Source organism: Sinohyriopsis cumingii, chromosome 4, assembly GCF_028554795.1.
Source record: "Sinohyriopsis cumingii isolate HCF-2022 chromosome 4, ASM2855479v2, whole genome shotgun sequence".
Taxonomy (NCBI): domain Eukaryota; kingdom Metazoa; phylum Mollusca; class Bivalvia; order Unionida; family Unionidae; genus Sinohyriopsis; species Sinohyriopsis cumingii.
Window position 1 is genome coordinate 90,877,661 of NC_142964.1, and position 14,406 is coordinate 90,892,066.

A 14,406-nucleotide genomic window follows, 5' to 3' on the forward strand; every position below is an offset into this window, starting at 1 on the left:
ATTTGATTTTCAATATTCAATACCGAAATCTCTAATTGAGGAACTTCTTGTAATAGATCACACGTGTTTGAAGGCTCTCTTAAGTTTCATGTATTTTCATCACATCACTTCAAAAAATGAACACAACGTTAACTATACCTTGTATTGAATTTCAACTGATATTGGTACTTAGATTGCAGTAGTCTGATTATAAAGAGTATAACTAACGAACTAACTTGCACGAGAACGAGAAAATAGGGTGGGTGGGGTGGATAAGTTTTCAAAAGTACACCCTAAAGCGACCATGTCCGAAACCTTAACATTCAACTTTTAACGCCCACCCCCATCCTCATGCATTCGTAAGGCTGATGATGCTCATCGGAAACAAAGTGACCACGGTGAATTAATTAGATGAACAGTCGTACCTCATAATTCACGTTGCTTTTCAAAACGCTTGATAATGAGGCATTATGGGACTGCAGATTATAATCAAGAGACTGATGACTTGGGGGGAAAATGTGAAACGTAGAAAGTTAAGTTTTGACAACGGAGATTCTCCGATGAGCATGACGAATTTTACATTTTTCAAAAGCATGTTTTAACAAACTTTTGTGACGAGTATTATTGTAGTTCAAATTACAATCAAGACATTAGACTGACTTTAGCAAGTCATCCCATCAAAAGGAAGTAAAGGACTAAGTGTTTGGAACAATAAATTAGTTTCTTATCACACATAAGTGTCCGCTGAACTGATCGGCATATGGATAATATCCGAAACTGTATATTAAATCGTCATATACTTAACGGCAATGGTGAATAGAGGAGGAACAATATGTTGTGAAGAAACATGTATTTAGGTGGTGTAATGACAAAGATTGGGACATCAGCCTTCATATTCTTCCCGGGGAAAAAGTGGATCCAGGAGGTTGTGAAAGGGGGTGCCATCCCTAACAAGAAACAAAAACTGAACAAAATGAGCCCATAACAACCCGAACGTTTCATAGAGTTAGTTTTCTTTCATTTGGATAGTCACAACTACGCACCGGAACGCTTCACACGCAGGAGCTTGTAGTGATTTCATCCCCTGCCTTCCCCCCCCCCTTTATTTAATCATATATGTTTTTGGCATATCGTGAATCATGCATGTATTGCCGTGTCTCGTTAACCAATTGTATGTATGTATGTATGTATGTATGTATGTATGTATGTATGTGTGTGTGTGTGTGTGTGTGTGTGTGTGTGTGATGTGAAGTGCGTAGAAACGTTATGAAGACCAGCTGTTAACGATTGTCAATGGATATATCGAGAGCCTTTAAATAAAACATGTTAATTTCTGGACAATATTATAAACATTTTTAATAAATATAGAAGATAGCAATAAGTTTTCTGACGGTCTGCATTGATAAACATCTTGCTAATTTTGTCACAGTATACTTGGTTCATAAAATATATCACTCCAGTATTTTAGAAGGAGCTCTCAGCTGGTCCGCCACACATCTAACTGTATTATGACCGAAGCGGAAATTGTCTTCCGTTACTGTAGTATAGGCATTAGGTTTTGGTTGACTAGAATTGGTTGAAAATGAACTAACAAGCTGTTTCGTCCATGTGAAGGTATAAATGATCGAGTTAACGATGTGGACGAATTTTTCAAACAACCACACGAATGATTGTGATATTCGCAATGTCAACAACAAACACGAGACGCAGTAGCTGAAAATATCATTCTGATCATTGAAACAGTTATTTAGGAGAAATGTTCGTAACTTTTCGTAAATGGAATGGTTCAGACTATGACCAGTGCTCTCTGGGGTACATACAAATATCATAGAAAAGCATACTGAGGCCAAGGGCTGTCACATATTTATCAGAGACGTTCCATTTTATAAGTCAAAATACTAAATTCGAGAAAATATGCAACTGAAGGGTTTGGTAGAAAGGTAAGGGTCATAACATAACTGGGTCCCTACAAAAAGCATCCAAGTGACAAGGCATAAACACGTCTCCTTTAGCTGCTAATAAGAATGGCAAAAATATACTTACAGTTTTGCATCTTGAATTTCCGAATTACATGAACTTTGTCATAGGTTCTGAAACTATATTGCACACCGTGATATAACATTGTCGTCTAAATGAAATGAACGTGATATTCCATAGTGTCTTTTTGGTAATTTCAATTGAAAGAGTTCACATTTTCCCAGATTTTGATTCCAACCATTTTATAACAAAACAAAAACACACATGCACCGAGTCAAGGCGCATCCGTCGCTGCTCAGATCACATGTACTACGTGTGGAATTTACACAGCTAAAGTCAGTCCATAACCAGCAGAATTTAGTAGAATCGACAAAAAGAGCCAAACTCTATTCATTCCAGACGAACTGAAAAAGTTGTTGCAATGTGCCTTCATTCACAATATGACTCCAAAATTTAAATTTATAGTAGATCAATATGACGTTTCTTTCTTAAACAAATTTCAAAAGTCGCTGGCCGGTGCTATGTGCGCATGCATTAATATTGTTATTGTGAATCGATGAATCTACAGTTGTGTAATTTTTTGGAATAGAGCAAAAAGTCAGTTACTTTATATCTTGTAGTGTATGTTTTATATATAAATAAGCCTTAATTAGTACAACAAAATAAGTATGTAATATCGAAAAAGGTTACTGCATTGGTATGGGAAAAATAAACTTGTTTTCTCGGAATAACACTTCACTCCTAAAGATCGTGCAGTATTATTAAGATAAAAACTAGTTCATATTTTCCCACAGAAATGCATTAACCTATAAATACCGGTATTATAATAAAAACTCGTGCATGCTTAGTAGATACATTTCCACTGAAAGGTAAAACGTTGAAATGTTCAGTAACAGGAAGAACACTGCTTGCGAGCGGTGCTTCAGAACAATTCCAAATTTATTTTTTGAAATAATGAGATGTTAATCTTTTCTCAATAAGTGACCAATAACGTAATAAGTTTGCAAAAGCAAATTGAATAACCCCGTATGATTTCTCCTTTACACAAGTATGTTTTGTATTATTAAAGTATTGCTGCGTGTCCTGGTCATGTGAATATCTTGTCCAGTTTACCATTTCGGAATAACAGATGCACATTGTAAAGAAAGATTATAGTATCTGTATTTGTTAATAACAAAATAATTATTTATCGCTTGAAAAGTTTCTGATCAACACCGATTAAAAGACAAACGAAGAAATAATAAACGGGAGTAAAAGTGCAGGCCTGCAAATATACAAAATAAGGTACAAAACCCTTGGGCAATAATGAAATGCTAACCAAAAAACTTGACTTTGTTGTGGTAGGGGACGCTCCAAATGTTTTTCATAACGTTGTAATATTACACGATGGAGATAGTAGTGTGTATTACCGACTTCTGATTAACAGTGGCGTTTGTAACTGCCGTATCGCGGCAAACGAGCACGAATGTATTGCATCGACATGACACTTTTTGATATAGTATTTTTAGAAATCCTGTTCCAGTGGATAGACTGCATGGAGTATAGTTCCTATTGCAGGAACGTTCATCCTTTCTTCCATGGACAAATTAGTTTATTTAATTTTAAATACAGACGGCAAACACTAGTTGTAAATCGTAGGCTTTGGGAATTCTGCTCCCTTTTTTTCGAAGCGTGACCTAATTAACCTGAGCATTGAGAAGATTTGATATATTTTTCAGTTTCATGTTTGACAAATTCAGCCACTGATACGATCAATCCTAAACACTAGTCTACATGACATGTTCTGGACAGATATATCGCGTTTATGCAACAGTTTTTGACAACTAAATGATAAATGTTTCGTCTGCATTCTAGGTCCTACTCACCGATAATTGAAAGGTCCAACTCGTTACTAATTAAAATGTCCCATCCACGCATAAATGAAAAATTCCACTCATGCATAAATTATAGGTTTCACTAACGCATAATTGAAAGGACACACTCATAATCGATAGGTTCCAATAATGCATAATAGAAAGGTCCTACTCATTCATAAGGCTGAAGAGAAAAATGGCGTTAAACCCCACAACAACAACAACAACAACAACAACATATGGCTGAAGAGCTCTTCTTTGAAAATGTATCGTGAAAACATGATCAATAGTTTTGCTCAAGGTATATCGGGTTGTCGGTTTGTTTGAAATCAGGCAGAGTTGAAAACAGGTCAGCGGAGATGCAATAATACATCAACACTGAGAATAATTTATGTCGGCCGTTGTCTGCAGATGAAATCATTTGGACTGAATATTTACTTCCTCATTGAAATTACATTCAGGACACCGCGAGAAACGTATACACACCTCTTTGCTCGCACGTATATTATGGGAAAACCTTACATGGATTGTCATCTCTTTATCACTAAACATATTGTCAGTGTATGTCATCAAAAAGGAAAAGTTGTCATTCTATCTGACATAAACTAAAGCGCCACGTCTATCACATGGCACTGTACATAATGCAGATGGATTGCCTACAGAGTCATAATTAAATTTATATCTTCATTAGTTAGTCAAATCATATTTTTCAGCGACAATAGGGTCCTAGTAAATTCATGATTCAGTCAGTCAATATTTGTCATCCCTCTCAGTTTCATTAGTAATTTGATTGATACAACGGTAGAATCTGTAGGGATATTTTCATAGACTGACAAGTATGAATTATTCGTGCACTGCAAGAACGTCTTATGTGGTTCGTGATAAATTGTTACGCCTGTCGAAAACAATACTCTTATTGCCTAACTCACACACTGTGTTGAACCCAAACTTCAACACATGTGCCATATAAAACGAGAGACATAGTTCGATCGAAAAACAGCACAGACACGGGGCGGATCCCAAAAAATATCGTTGGGATGGGGAGTGTAGACAGCTAGACGAGAAGTCAAGGGAACAAAAGCCCTAGCTGGGGCATATGTCGCGAAACTCTAGTAGCTCTTGCATTTTAAGCATTTCCACATGTCATAATTTTAACTATTTAACTGTAAAGAAAACATTCTTGTTCACCCCTTTCGAAAATTTGTTTTGGCACCAGTTATTTTGATTGACATATTATTAGTGTGTGTTCCTTTATTTCTTAGCTGAAACGAATTACGATAAATATTTATCTTGTGTGTAAATTGAAGTCTTTGGGTTCCCTTTCCTCATCAAGATGGTTTTAACATAACAATATTTAGAATGTACCTAACAGAAACCATTGTATTCCACTCAGACGATTGGCTACATTGATTTCACACAGTTTCAAAATTTCGCCATAGAGTAGTTTGGGGTATTAAATATACAAATGAAAATAAGCATAAACCATTTCCAGACAAATGTATGTGCTAAAATCGCAGCAGAAATAACAGCAAATAGTACTTATTTCATCGAATTTGAAGAAAGAGCAGTTTTTCCTCCTGTGTCCGGTTCCGCTGTATCGAAAAGTGGACAAACGAGACCTCATGGATTTTTTCTTTCACGGCGTAGATCAATGTACATGTTATAGCTAGTCATGAATAAAGCTAAATATCACCTTAAATAATTCCAGACATAATTAATACAACAATAAAATTGATATATTGTTGACATGGTTATTTATTGTCTTAGTATATTCATGGATAAATCACCAAATGTTCCAGCGATGTGATTTTGATTTAAGAGTTTATAACATAATTATTCACAAACGACCCTCTTCTGTATGTCAGCCGAAGACAGATTTCTTTCTTTTCCTGTTTGCTTATGTTCATGTTTTATTTGTTTGCAGGGCGCACTGTTTGCTCGGTACCTTTTACAAGGAACCTTGATAAACTTACGATTTGTGAAAAACCAGCAGAGCGGTACAAAATGAGAAGTTACATATTGTTGCTCGATTTTAAGATCTTGCAACAAAAGATTTTTGGCACTAATTAGCCGAAAAACCCTTACCAGACTGAATTATCATGCTTTAGGAAGCTTAGATAATACACGCGATAAGACATGAAGCACCCGACAGGAGAAACGAGCCTTATGAAGATACAACGAATATTTTATAATAGCAATTTACTTTGATTTGCACCTAATTAATATATATTACTGCATCCCGCCCCGTCAAAAAAAAAGTTTTAAGAAGCATTGACTTTTGCCGTGATCTGAACCTTTAAAATGTTTTTCAGTATGACACAATTGCAAATAAAATAGGCAGAACGACCCTCCTTTATCCCGGAGGTCAGTTTAAGGGTCAGAGACGGGTGTTTCATTTTGGAGTCTATCGTTTACAGGCGTAATTTAGTATATTCCTCGGATTATCATGGGGAAAAGCAACTTAAGTTACGTATTCTTTATACTTCATTACTTTCGCCTGTCGGTGTGGATCAAGGTAAATTGATATAAACGTCTGGTCTGTTGTAAATAGTTTCAACCATTAGAAAATAAGTCTGTTGTAACAAGTTTCAACCATAAAATGATTGAGATACCTTTGTGTCTTCAGAAGCTCAATGTTTTTATGGTTGAAACTTGTTACAACAGACCATGCCTCATTTTGAATCACCCCATTAGAAAACTGAGGCTCGTGACATACAGTCAAATACCAAAAGCGTATGACCTGATCTGCAACCTCTTTCTGTCGTTTTAGGAGGCCGCAAGTGATAATGCCCCTGACGGTAGAATCCGACAGTAAGACCTTTAATGTGGTGCAGTTGTCGAATGACTCCAACCAGATCCTAGTACAAGGAAGTTGCAGGTAGGTGTGCGCACGAGTCACTTTCAATACAAATGGGAGACAAGAATTGCTTAAAATGAACGGATTCGGAAGATTTCATCTGCATCGATCACTTATCGACACATTTAATGATGGGCACCTGTTTTTAGTATTCACCTCAACTGTTTATTTGCAATTTAACCTACCATAAAAACGTAGTTACGCTGGTACACTATCAACACCCTGAATGTATCGTTCATCGTCATTTACCGGAGGCACAAATAGCGATATCTAAATATAACTTAGTATTAATCTGTTTAGCAGTTAAATGTACGGTCGAGAGTGAGACGTTTAGATGTTTTGCAGACAATAATTACATAGCTGAATATTTTGTTATTGTGTTATTTTTTTGTCTGCTCACATAAATTTGACGCGAATTGTCTTTTGCGGGGCATTATATGAGAGAAAGGGCGAAATAGAGTAACAACGAAACAGCACAAGTGACAGAAACTGATACTGACTAGACGAAACCTATAGATATGTATTCTACCTAATGGATAGGTCAGGATGAAAAGACATCTATAAACGACAAAACAAAGAGTACGCAACAAAGGACATAAATTCATTAGCAATTTCAATTTTGAAAAAAGATTTTTTTTATAAAAAGAATTATTATTTTACGCAATTTATGTATAAATGCATACATGTATGATTTATGTCTGTACAACGGACAGGAAAATGGAAAGAAACAATATAATTAAATGCCGAATATACTAATAGTGATATGTGATATTTCTGATATTGTTCGACTTAACTGGAGGCTGAACAGAGCCAGAGGAACAAAGAGCTGAGTGGGCAGACATCGAGGCAGCAGAGAAAAAAATGTTATGAGCCATTCTGTTAGAGAGACAGACTGACAACCGCTTTAAGTGTACCATTATCAATGTAAAATCAGTAAAAAAAATGACGCCTTATGCTAAGCATAAGCCGATTTATACTAAATATAGATAGCAGATACGTCCGTAAAATTGACTGGCTGACACTATTGCAGAAAGAGTTTGGCAGATTCACACCTCGACGTCGTTGGTGATCAGACTCCATTTCACATAGCTCCGGATCTTTATTGTTGACAATAACTAAATTTTCATCTGTCATAAACATATGATTAATTCATGTTGTCAAAACAAATTGTCCAAATTCAACATTACTATCAATTTAAATAAATTTGCAATCTTGAAAAACAATAGTATGATAAAGCGTATTAGAATTATCAGTTTTCATACACTGAGTTTGAGTCTGCACTCAGGCTGAAGAGTGTTCTGAATACGGGGCCAGGTTATTAATCAGTTTTTCGAGACAGAGGATTAGTGAGATAGCATTTTCACTATGAAGTGTACTGGTTTTCGACTCTGCCATTTTCGGGAAGAATGTACTTCCGGTCACACTTTACCGACGCATAAACTTCCGCTTACACTTTGCCAGACGCATAAACTCCCAACTACATTACCGAGGACTGCTGGGAAATACTGTTTAGAATATCCACAATATCAAAATATACAGACTTGGAATAAGTATGCACATCAGACTCTTATTTCGTATACACGAGATTAATTTGATTTATAAATGCTAGTAGTAAAATTATACAAACGACATGATTCGCAACAGCAGCTTTTATGAAAAGATGTAGCTAAAGGTAGGAACGACTTTTTTTTGTTGGAACTACAAATGTTTTCATATCAACGACATGACACAATTTCCTGTGTAAATAATTATGTGTAGTTTTTATGTTTAAGTCATATTCGTGCCAATATACGGGTCCATACTTTCGTAACTAATACTTTTGCCCTTTTCCTTAATAGGACCAACATGACATCGTCGTGTATTTCGTGCGCTGCTTCAAATAATTTCCAGTGGGTTTTGGTCTACGATCCTCGAGTTGCAACCAGTCCGCCAGTCAGTTTCGTACCTGTCTCCTTCCCACATTACTGCCGGTGCTCCAATATGCATCCCATGGGGTGAAGATTGCAATGATTCAGATATTTTGTTCTGGGATGACAGAGTCTGTTTGAGAGGTTGAAGAGCACCACGAAATTGTCATTCCGTAACATATTTATTGTCTTTGTATACTTTAAGTTGCACGCATCTATTCATACATTTCACTGCGACTTCAAGTTGATGCTTTAATTATATGTATGTATTCATAATTGATTAACTTATTCAATACAATTGCTTTCTTATTGTTCATTTTGATGAGTGCTGTCGCGATCTTTTCATTTTGTGGTTATGCCTTAGTGCCTTAAAACATATGTATTTGTCTGTATAAGTTTTCCCAAATGTGATATGCATATTCATGTATTTGTGATATACATGTGTATAATATGTGATCTAATTAAAAGTGATCGCTTCATTTGATTACAAGAACCTCAGCGTTTGCTCCTGTCCCGGTGTTTCTAATCATTTATAAATTGTTTTATGAAGCACACATGTTCCCATGCAGTAGTAATTTAACAGCTATGAACAACTCACGACATGCATTCTCCTTGATCTGAAGCGCTGGATTCTAAGCAGCAAGCATGAAATCGCAAATTTTGCATTTGACAAAGACCATTGTTGTAACGTTCAATCCAGAATGATCATTAAATGACTGGACTTTCCACTTATTTTGCATTTTCAATTACGTCTCATTTTTGTGTGCCTGTTTTCCAGATGTGCTTGTCATGCGTTTTATGTATTCTTCATAAACATGTTGCATAGACCATACATTTATTCCCTGTATCTACTTTATATACTGAAAGCGAAAATAATAGACCGAATAAGTCAATATATAAGTAATGCTTCTGTGGCAAAATCGAAAAAGATATTATTTTGTTCTAATCATTCTTCAAAATATTTTTTCACATATGATAGACAATACTTATTAGAGATTGCATGTGCACATCATATAGTTAATTATTATATATTTTCAGACCATTATCATTAATACTGAGGCGTGAAAGTAATGCCCAATCAACATAGATAAAACACCCATCCATGCGTAAAACTGTTTGTTCAAAATTTGCGTCTGTTTTCTTTCAAGACAAATTTATTATTACCATATTAAACAGTATGACGTTCTCTAATTTGTTTAAGCATGTCGTGTGTTAATTAATGTGTTCAGTCTTGCCATGTCATAATTTGAATACTATGGCTCATCCACAATCTATATTTAGCTGGTTGCCAAGATAAAACTCTGCACTGTAGTCATGACAGAATGAATGTTCTAGTGATAAACATCTATGATCGTGAGGTCCTGTACTAGAGGCTAAAACACAATGATTTAGAGTCACTGGCGAGACTTAACAGCATATGTGCACTATACTATTAATAATGGATTGGGATTGTCATACACATAGCTTATCATGTATATATTTCAGTTGTTTAATTGAACTTGTCTGGTTCATGCAATAGTTGGGTACTAAAAATTATTGGACAAATTAAGCGTATGTTCAAATATGGACCATATACCCATGCTCTACTGTCTACAAAAATAAAAGCTGTTTAAATATGCAGATTTGCCGAAGTTTTATACAGTAATGCAGTAATACCAAGAATATTGAAGAAAAAACTGTTCAGACCGCTGATAGAAAACATAACATTTGAAAAAATATAATGATAAGTTATCTACATAACAGGGCTAACTCTCTAACCTTCTTTGAATCATTGCGAGAAGTCAGCTTTGCTATATCCTGAAATTGTTTCATCTACTTCGACTGTTGAGCCAACTGATGGTTTTGTATAGAGTATAGACGACAATGATACAGATGGGCGTATCCATGTATGTAAATAATTAATTGAAAAGATAAACCATTTTTCTCAGCTTAGCTCATGGGTCATTAAACTACATGAAAGCGCATGCCTTTGTTATGAAGTTTCGTTGCCTTTATTGAATGGAGTAACATGAAGAATGTTTGTCTGTAACCTAATTGCAAATTCTTTATAAAGAGTATAGTGATCAGAATGCATGATGGGAAGAAAAACCTGAAGAAGTATCTTATAGAGCCGATGATATACAGGAAATATGCAACATTTAAGCCAACAAACTAATATTGTAAAGACGGTGCCGATACTGATAAAGCATATGCAACGGCCTGGAACGTCGTCTTAGGTCTACTCTTGAACGAAAAAAGACGAATCCTATGAATATATGCAATTTCATTCATTTGCCTCTTTATGGATATTTTTCCTGTATGTTTCTTTTTCAAGTTATTTTGATGTTTTGAAGGCGTATCTCGCATAATCAGTTACAATGAATAATCCAAAATACACGTTATGCAGAATTGACTGTTAAATGAAGCAAGAAAGTTCAACACAGATTCATAACTTTTCAAAGTCACAACATGTATATATCTTTTTAAAATGTCCGAAGTTTCCCGAAAAATTCACATGTATGCAATTTAGCATTTCAATAAGTTTGCATAATATATTATATCAAATTACTTGCTCAGAAGATAAAAGTCATGTTGATTGAAGACATTATATATCATGTAAATTTTTTTACAAGAGTTTTTTTTTCTTTATACCTACATTTCTGATTAAATGTGGTTTATGAATACATGTGAAAGATCAATGCACATGTATTTGTTTTATTTGGTATGTGAAATGCTTTATTTGGTATATGTAATGTTTTATTTGGTATATGTAATATTTTATTTGTTATATGTACTTTTTATATATGTTTATTTGGTATATGTAATGTTTTGTTTGCTATACATATTGCTTTATTTTGTATGTATAATGTTTATTTGGTATATGTTTAATTTAGTTTATGTAATGGTTTATTTGGTATATGTAATGTTTTATTTGGTATACGTAATGTTTTATTTGGTATATGTAATGTTTTATAAAAGTACAAAGACATTTAATAACTTTGTATTCTTAAAACTACAGGCTATAATCTTTAAGTTAAATTGCAGCGTTATAGTGAATGTTTACAGTGTCTATTTATTTAAAAACAAAAAACAAAAAAACACTTTTGTCATGCTTTTCTAAAAGTTTAATGCAAGAGGAAATTAATGTGAAATAAATTAGCTTTCTCTATTACAAAATTCACGCATTATTTTCAGTAATTCAAACTCTCTTAAAAATACTTTCGTCACAAGTATCCTTTGTACAATTTTAAAACGAAGGTATTAAATTTCTTTATTATGAAACTCGTTAAAAAGAGAATATATTAATTTAATTTCTTCTTGTATTATATTATCAGTAGCAGTGTTCCTTTTGTACGATAAACAAAATTAATTTTTGCTCAGTTAAATTGTTATAAAATCTTTCTTTATTATCCAATATATAAAACATCTCCCTTGCATTTCTTGTTTTGAGTACTTCGAAGTCAAGAAAAATTAATCTTATACTAAGAGTGTTTCAAATATTTTCTATTGTTCGCGTTGAGCGGATAGTATCAAAGATATTTAAGTAAACTCATCTAGCTATTATATATAGAATATTTGCTTCAAAAGAGTGAATCACGCATATATTTCATCAAGTGGGTGAAAATTCTCGAATCTTCGCCCAAGAGATGAAATATATCCATTATTTGCTCGGAGCAAGCAATTTTTCTTTTTTGTTTATTCTGAAACGGATTGGCTATCAGATTTCTTTCGGTGTCCCTCGCGATAATGTCAACGGTTTATGATCTGCTGTGTTTTGTGTATATTCACACAGAAAGAATTAGTAGTAACATAATTCACATTCCTAATTCAATGTAAAGGAAATATATGCACATTGTAGGATTTGAGCTTTGCTCGCCTGCATGCGATACGACCATTGTTATCACTAGACCAAGCAAGCGTCGAAACCTTCCTGAAATGTAATAATGTTGACACGATGTCCATTAAGGGCAATGAACAAATATTTCTGCAGCGAATTATCAAAATTATTTTTAAGGAAAGTCTAGTAATTAATGGCTTAGCATAATCTAAAATAAATTTCTTTACAATTGACATATTGTATACAAAAAATGTGTCTTCTAATTTTTAGTGTTTTCTGTGTAATGTCTGACTATGCTTCAAATACGTCATTACAAAACTGAAGAATAGAATAATCCATTACATATTTATAACAAACGGCAATACACTGAATATTTTTAGAAATGTAGCAAGGAAAGAATAAGTAGTTATTATTCTTTATTAATGCAAACTTCAAACATTTAGTTGTACTCTATGAAGATCAACTTAATTCAAAATTTTATAACTGTCTTGAAGAAAGATCTCTCGGTCTTGTTCATGACAGCACGGAGATATTCCAAGTGTCCGTGAGTAGCCATGATATCTTCTGTTGCGTTACCTATGCCTCTCGCTGTACAAGTTGACATCTGGTTCGTCAAGCAGGGTACGATTTTGATACATCCATCTGCGTTACCTACGCTCTCGGTGTACAAGTTTACATCTCATGTTGCATTATCTGTGTTTCTGTAGTGTTGAAGTTGCAACCAGCTGTATAGGCAAATTGAAAATAGGACCACGATGACGGATGTCTATGAAAAATAACTTACAAAATTATTTTTAAGGAAAGTCTGTCGAAACAAATGTCGTGTAGGACTTCATTTTTAGTGCATATCACAGTGATGTATTTGTATAATCAACTGTCCAGTCCAGCCATCACAATGTGTGTGTGTGTTTGTGTGTGTGTGATTTAGATTTTCAACGTAACTATAACCATTTTCCGTCATTTGGTTATGTCATCTAGACCTTGGCAGTTGATAGTGATGTCTAGCACTGGGGTTATCACGAGCAGTCATCCAGCATAATCTCCCACCCAGTCACATTATACTGACACAAAGCCGACCAGTCTCAACACTAACCTCTTAATGTTGAGCGCCAAGCGAGGCAGCTGCTAGTACCATTTTTATAAGTCTTTTGGTATGACTTGATCGGGGTTCGAACCCGCGACCTCTCGCATCCGAGGCGGACGCTCTATCCATTTAGGCCACCGGAGCACTCTATCACAATTTATAATCTCTATTTGGAGCCATAAATCCAATCTTAAGTTTAAATCTCCATCCACTTTCTTGGGATCCTAATAATGGGCTGAAGACAAAATGTACGAGATTTAAGACTCAAGTTGATTGGAAGAAGACCAATATGGCAGCCCCCCGTTAGCTGGTATCGTGATGATAGGCACGTCCATTGTACGCAAGGCCCAGTGTATACAGAAATGTAACGCTCGTTACATCTTGACTAGTCCTCATGCAACAAAATAATTACAATGCAGTAGCTAACTACTATCACAATGCCGTGCTCTATTACGCTTAAAATACATATAAATACATTTTCCGTAAAACATTTTTCTCCCGAACATTTAAATTACAGACTTTTAAAGTTAATAATACATAGCTTTAAACTCATTACGTACAATAACTGATATTTGACTGTACCACCCAGCCGTTACGCCAATTCTTATTACCAACAGTCCTTACAAGGAAATACAATTCTCAAATCTCATGATTAAACTGTGTCATTCTATACAATTTCTTTCATATAATAATCTATCCGATTCCTAAGATTGTGGCAATGATATGGGAAGGCCACACGAATATCTAAACAATTGAAGTGCATGTAAAACAACAAGTATGCGTTATTTCATAACATCTGAATTGAATTAATCTGACTGTGATAATATGTCTTTAACTTCGTTATTAAGTAACAAAGCTTCCCAGTTTATAGCAATGTTATAATCTGTCATTATATTTTGTCTAAATATTGTCCTCTAAATAGAAGACTTAGG

General features: G+C 34.6%; 1 protein-coding gene across 3 annotated transcripts in view; it reads left to right on the forward strand.

Moving 5' to 3' along the window:
* LOC149801657 (uncharacterized) overlaps window positions 1-11,729 on the forward strand; it is a 54,457-nt gene extending 42,728 nt beyond the window's left edge. For all 3 annotated transcript variants that reach the window (XM_089955924.1, XM_089955923.1, XM_089955926.1), the window contains exons 6-7: window positions 6,580-6,687; window positions 8,505-11,729. In XM_089955924.1, coding sequence (XP_089812050.1) covers window positions 6,580-6,687; window positions 8,505-8,664 — 268 coding nt within the window. In that variant the 3' untranslated portion in view covers window positions 8,665-11,729. The remainder of the gene's footprint in view (window positions 1-6,579; window positions 6,688-8,504) is intronic.
* Window positions 11,730-14,406: the final 2,677 nt, after the last annotated feature.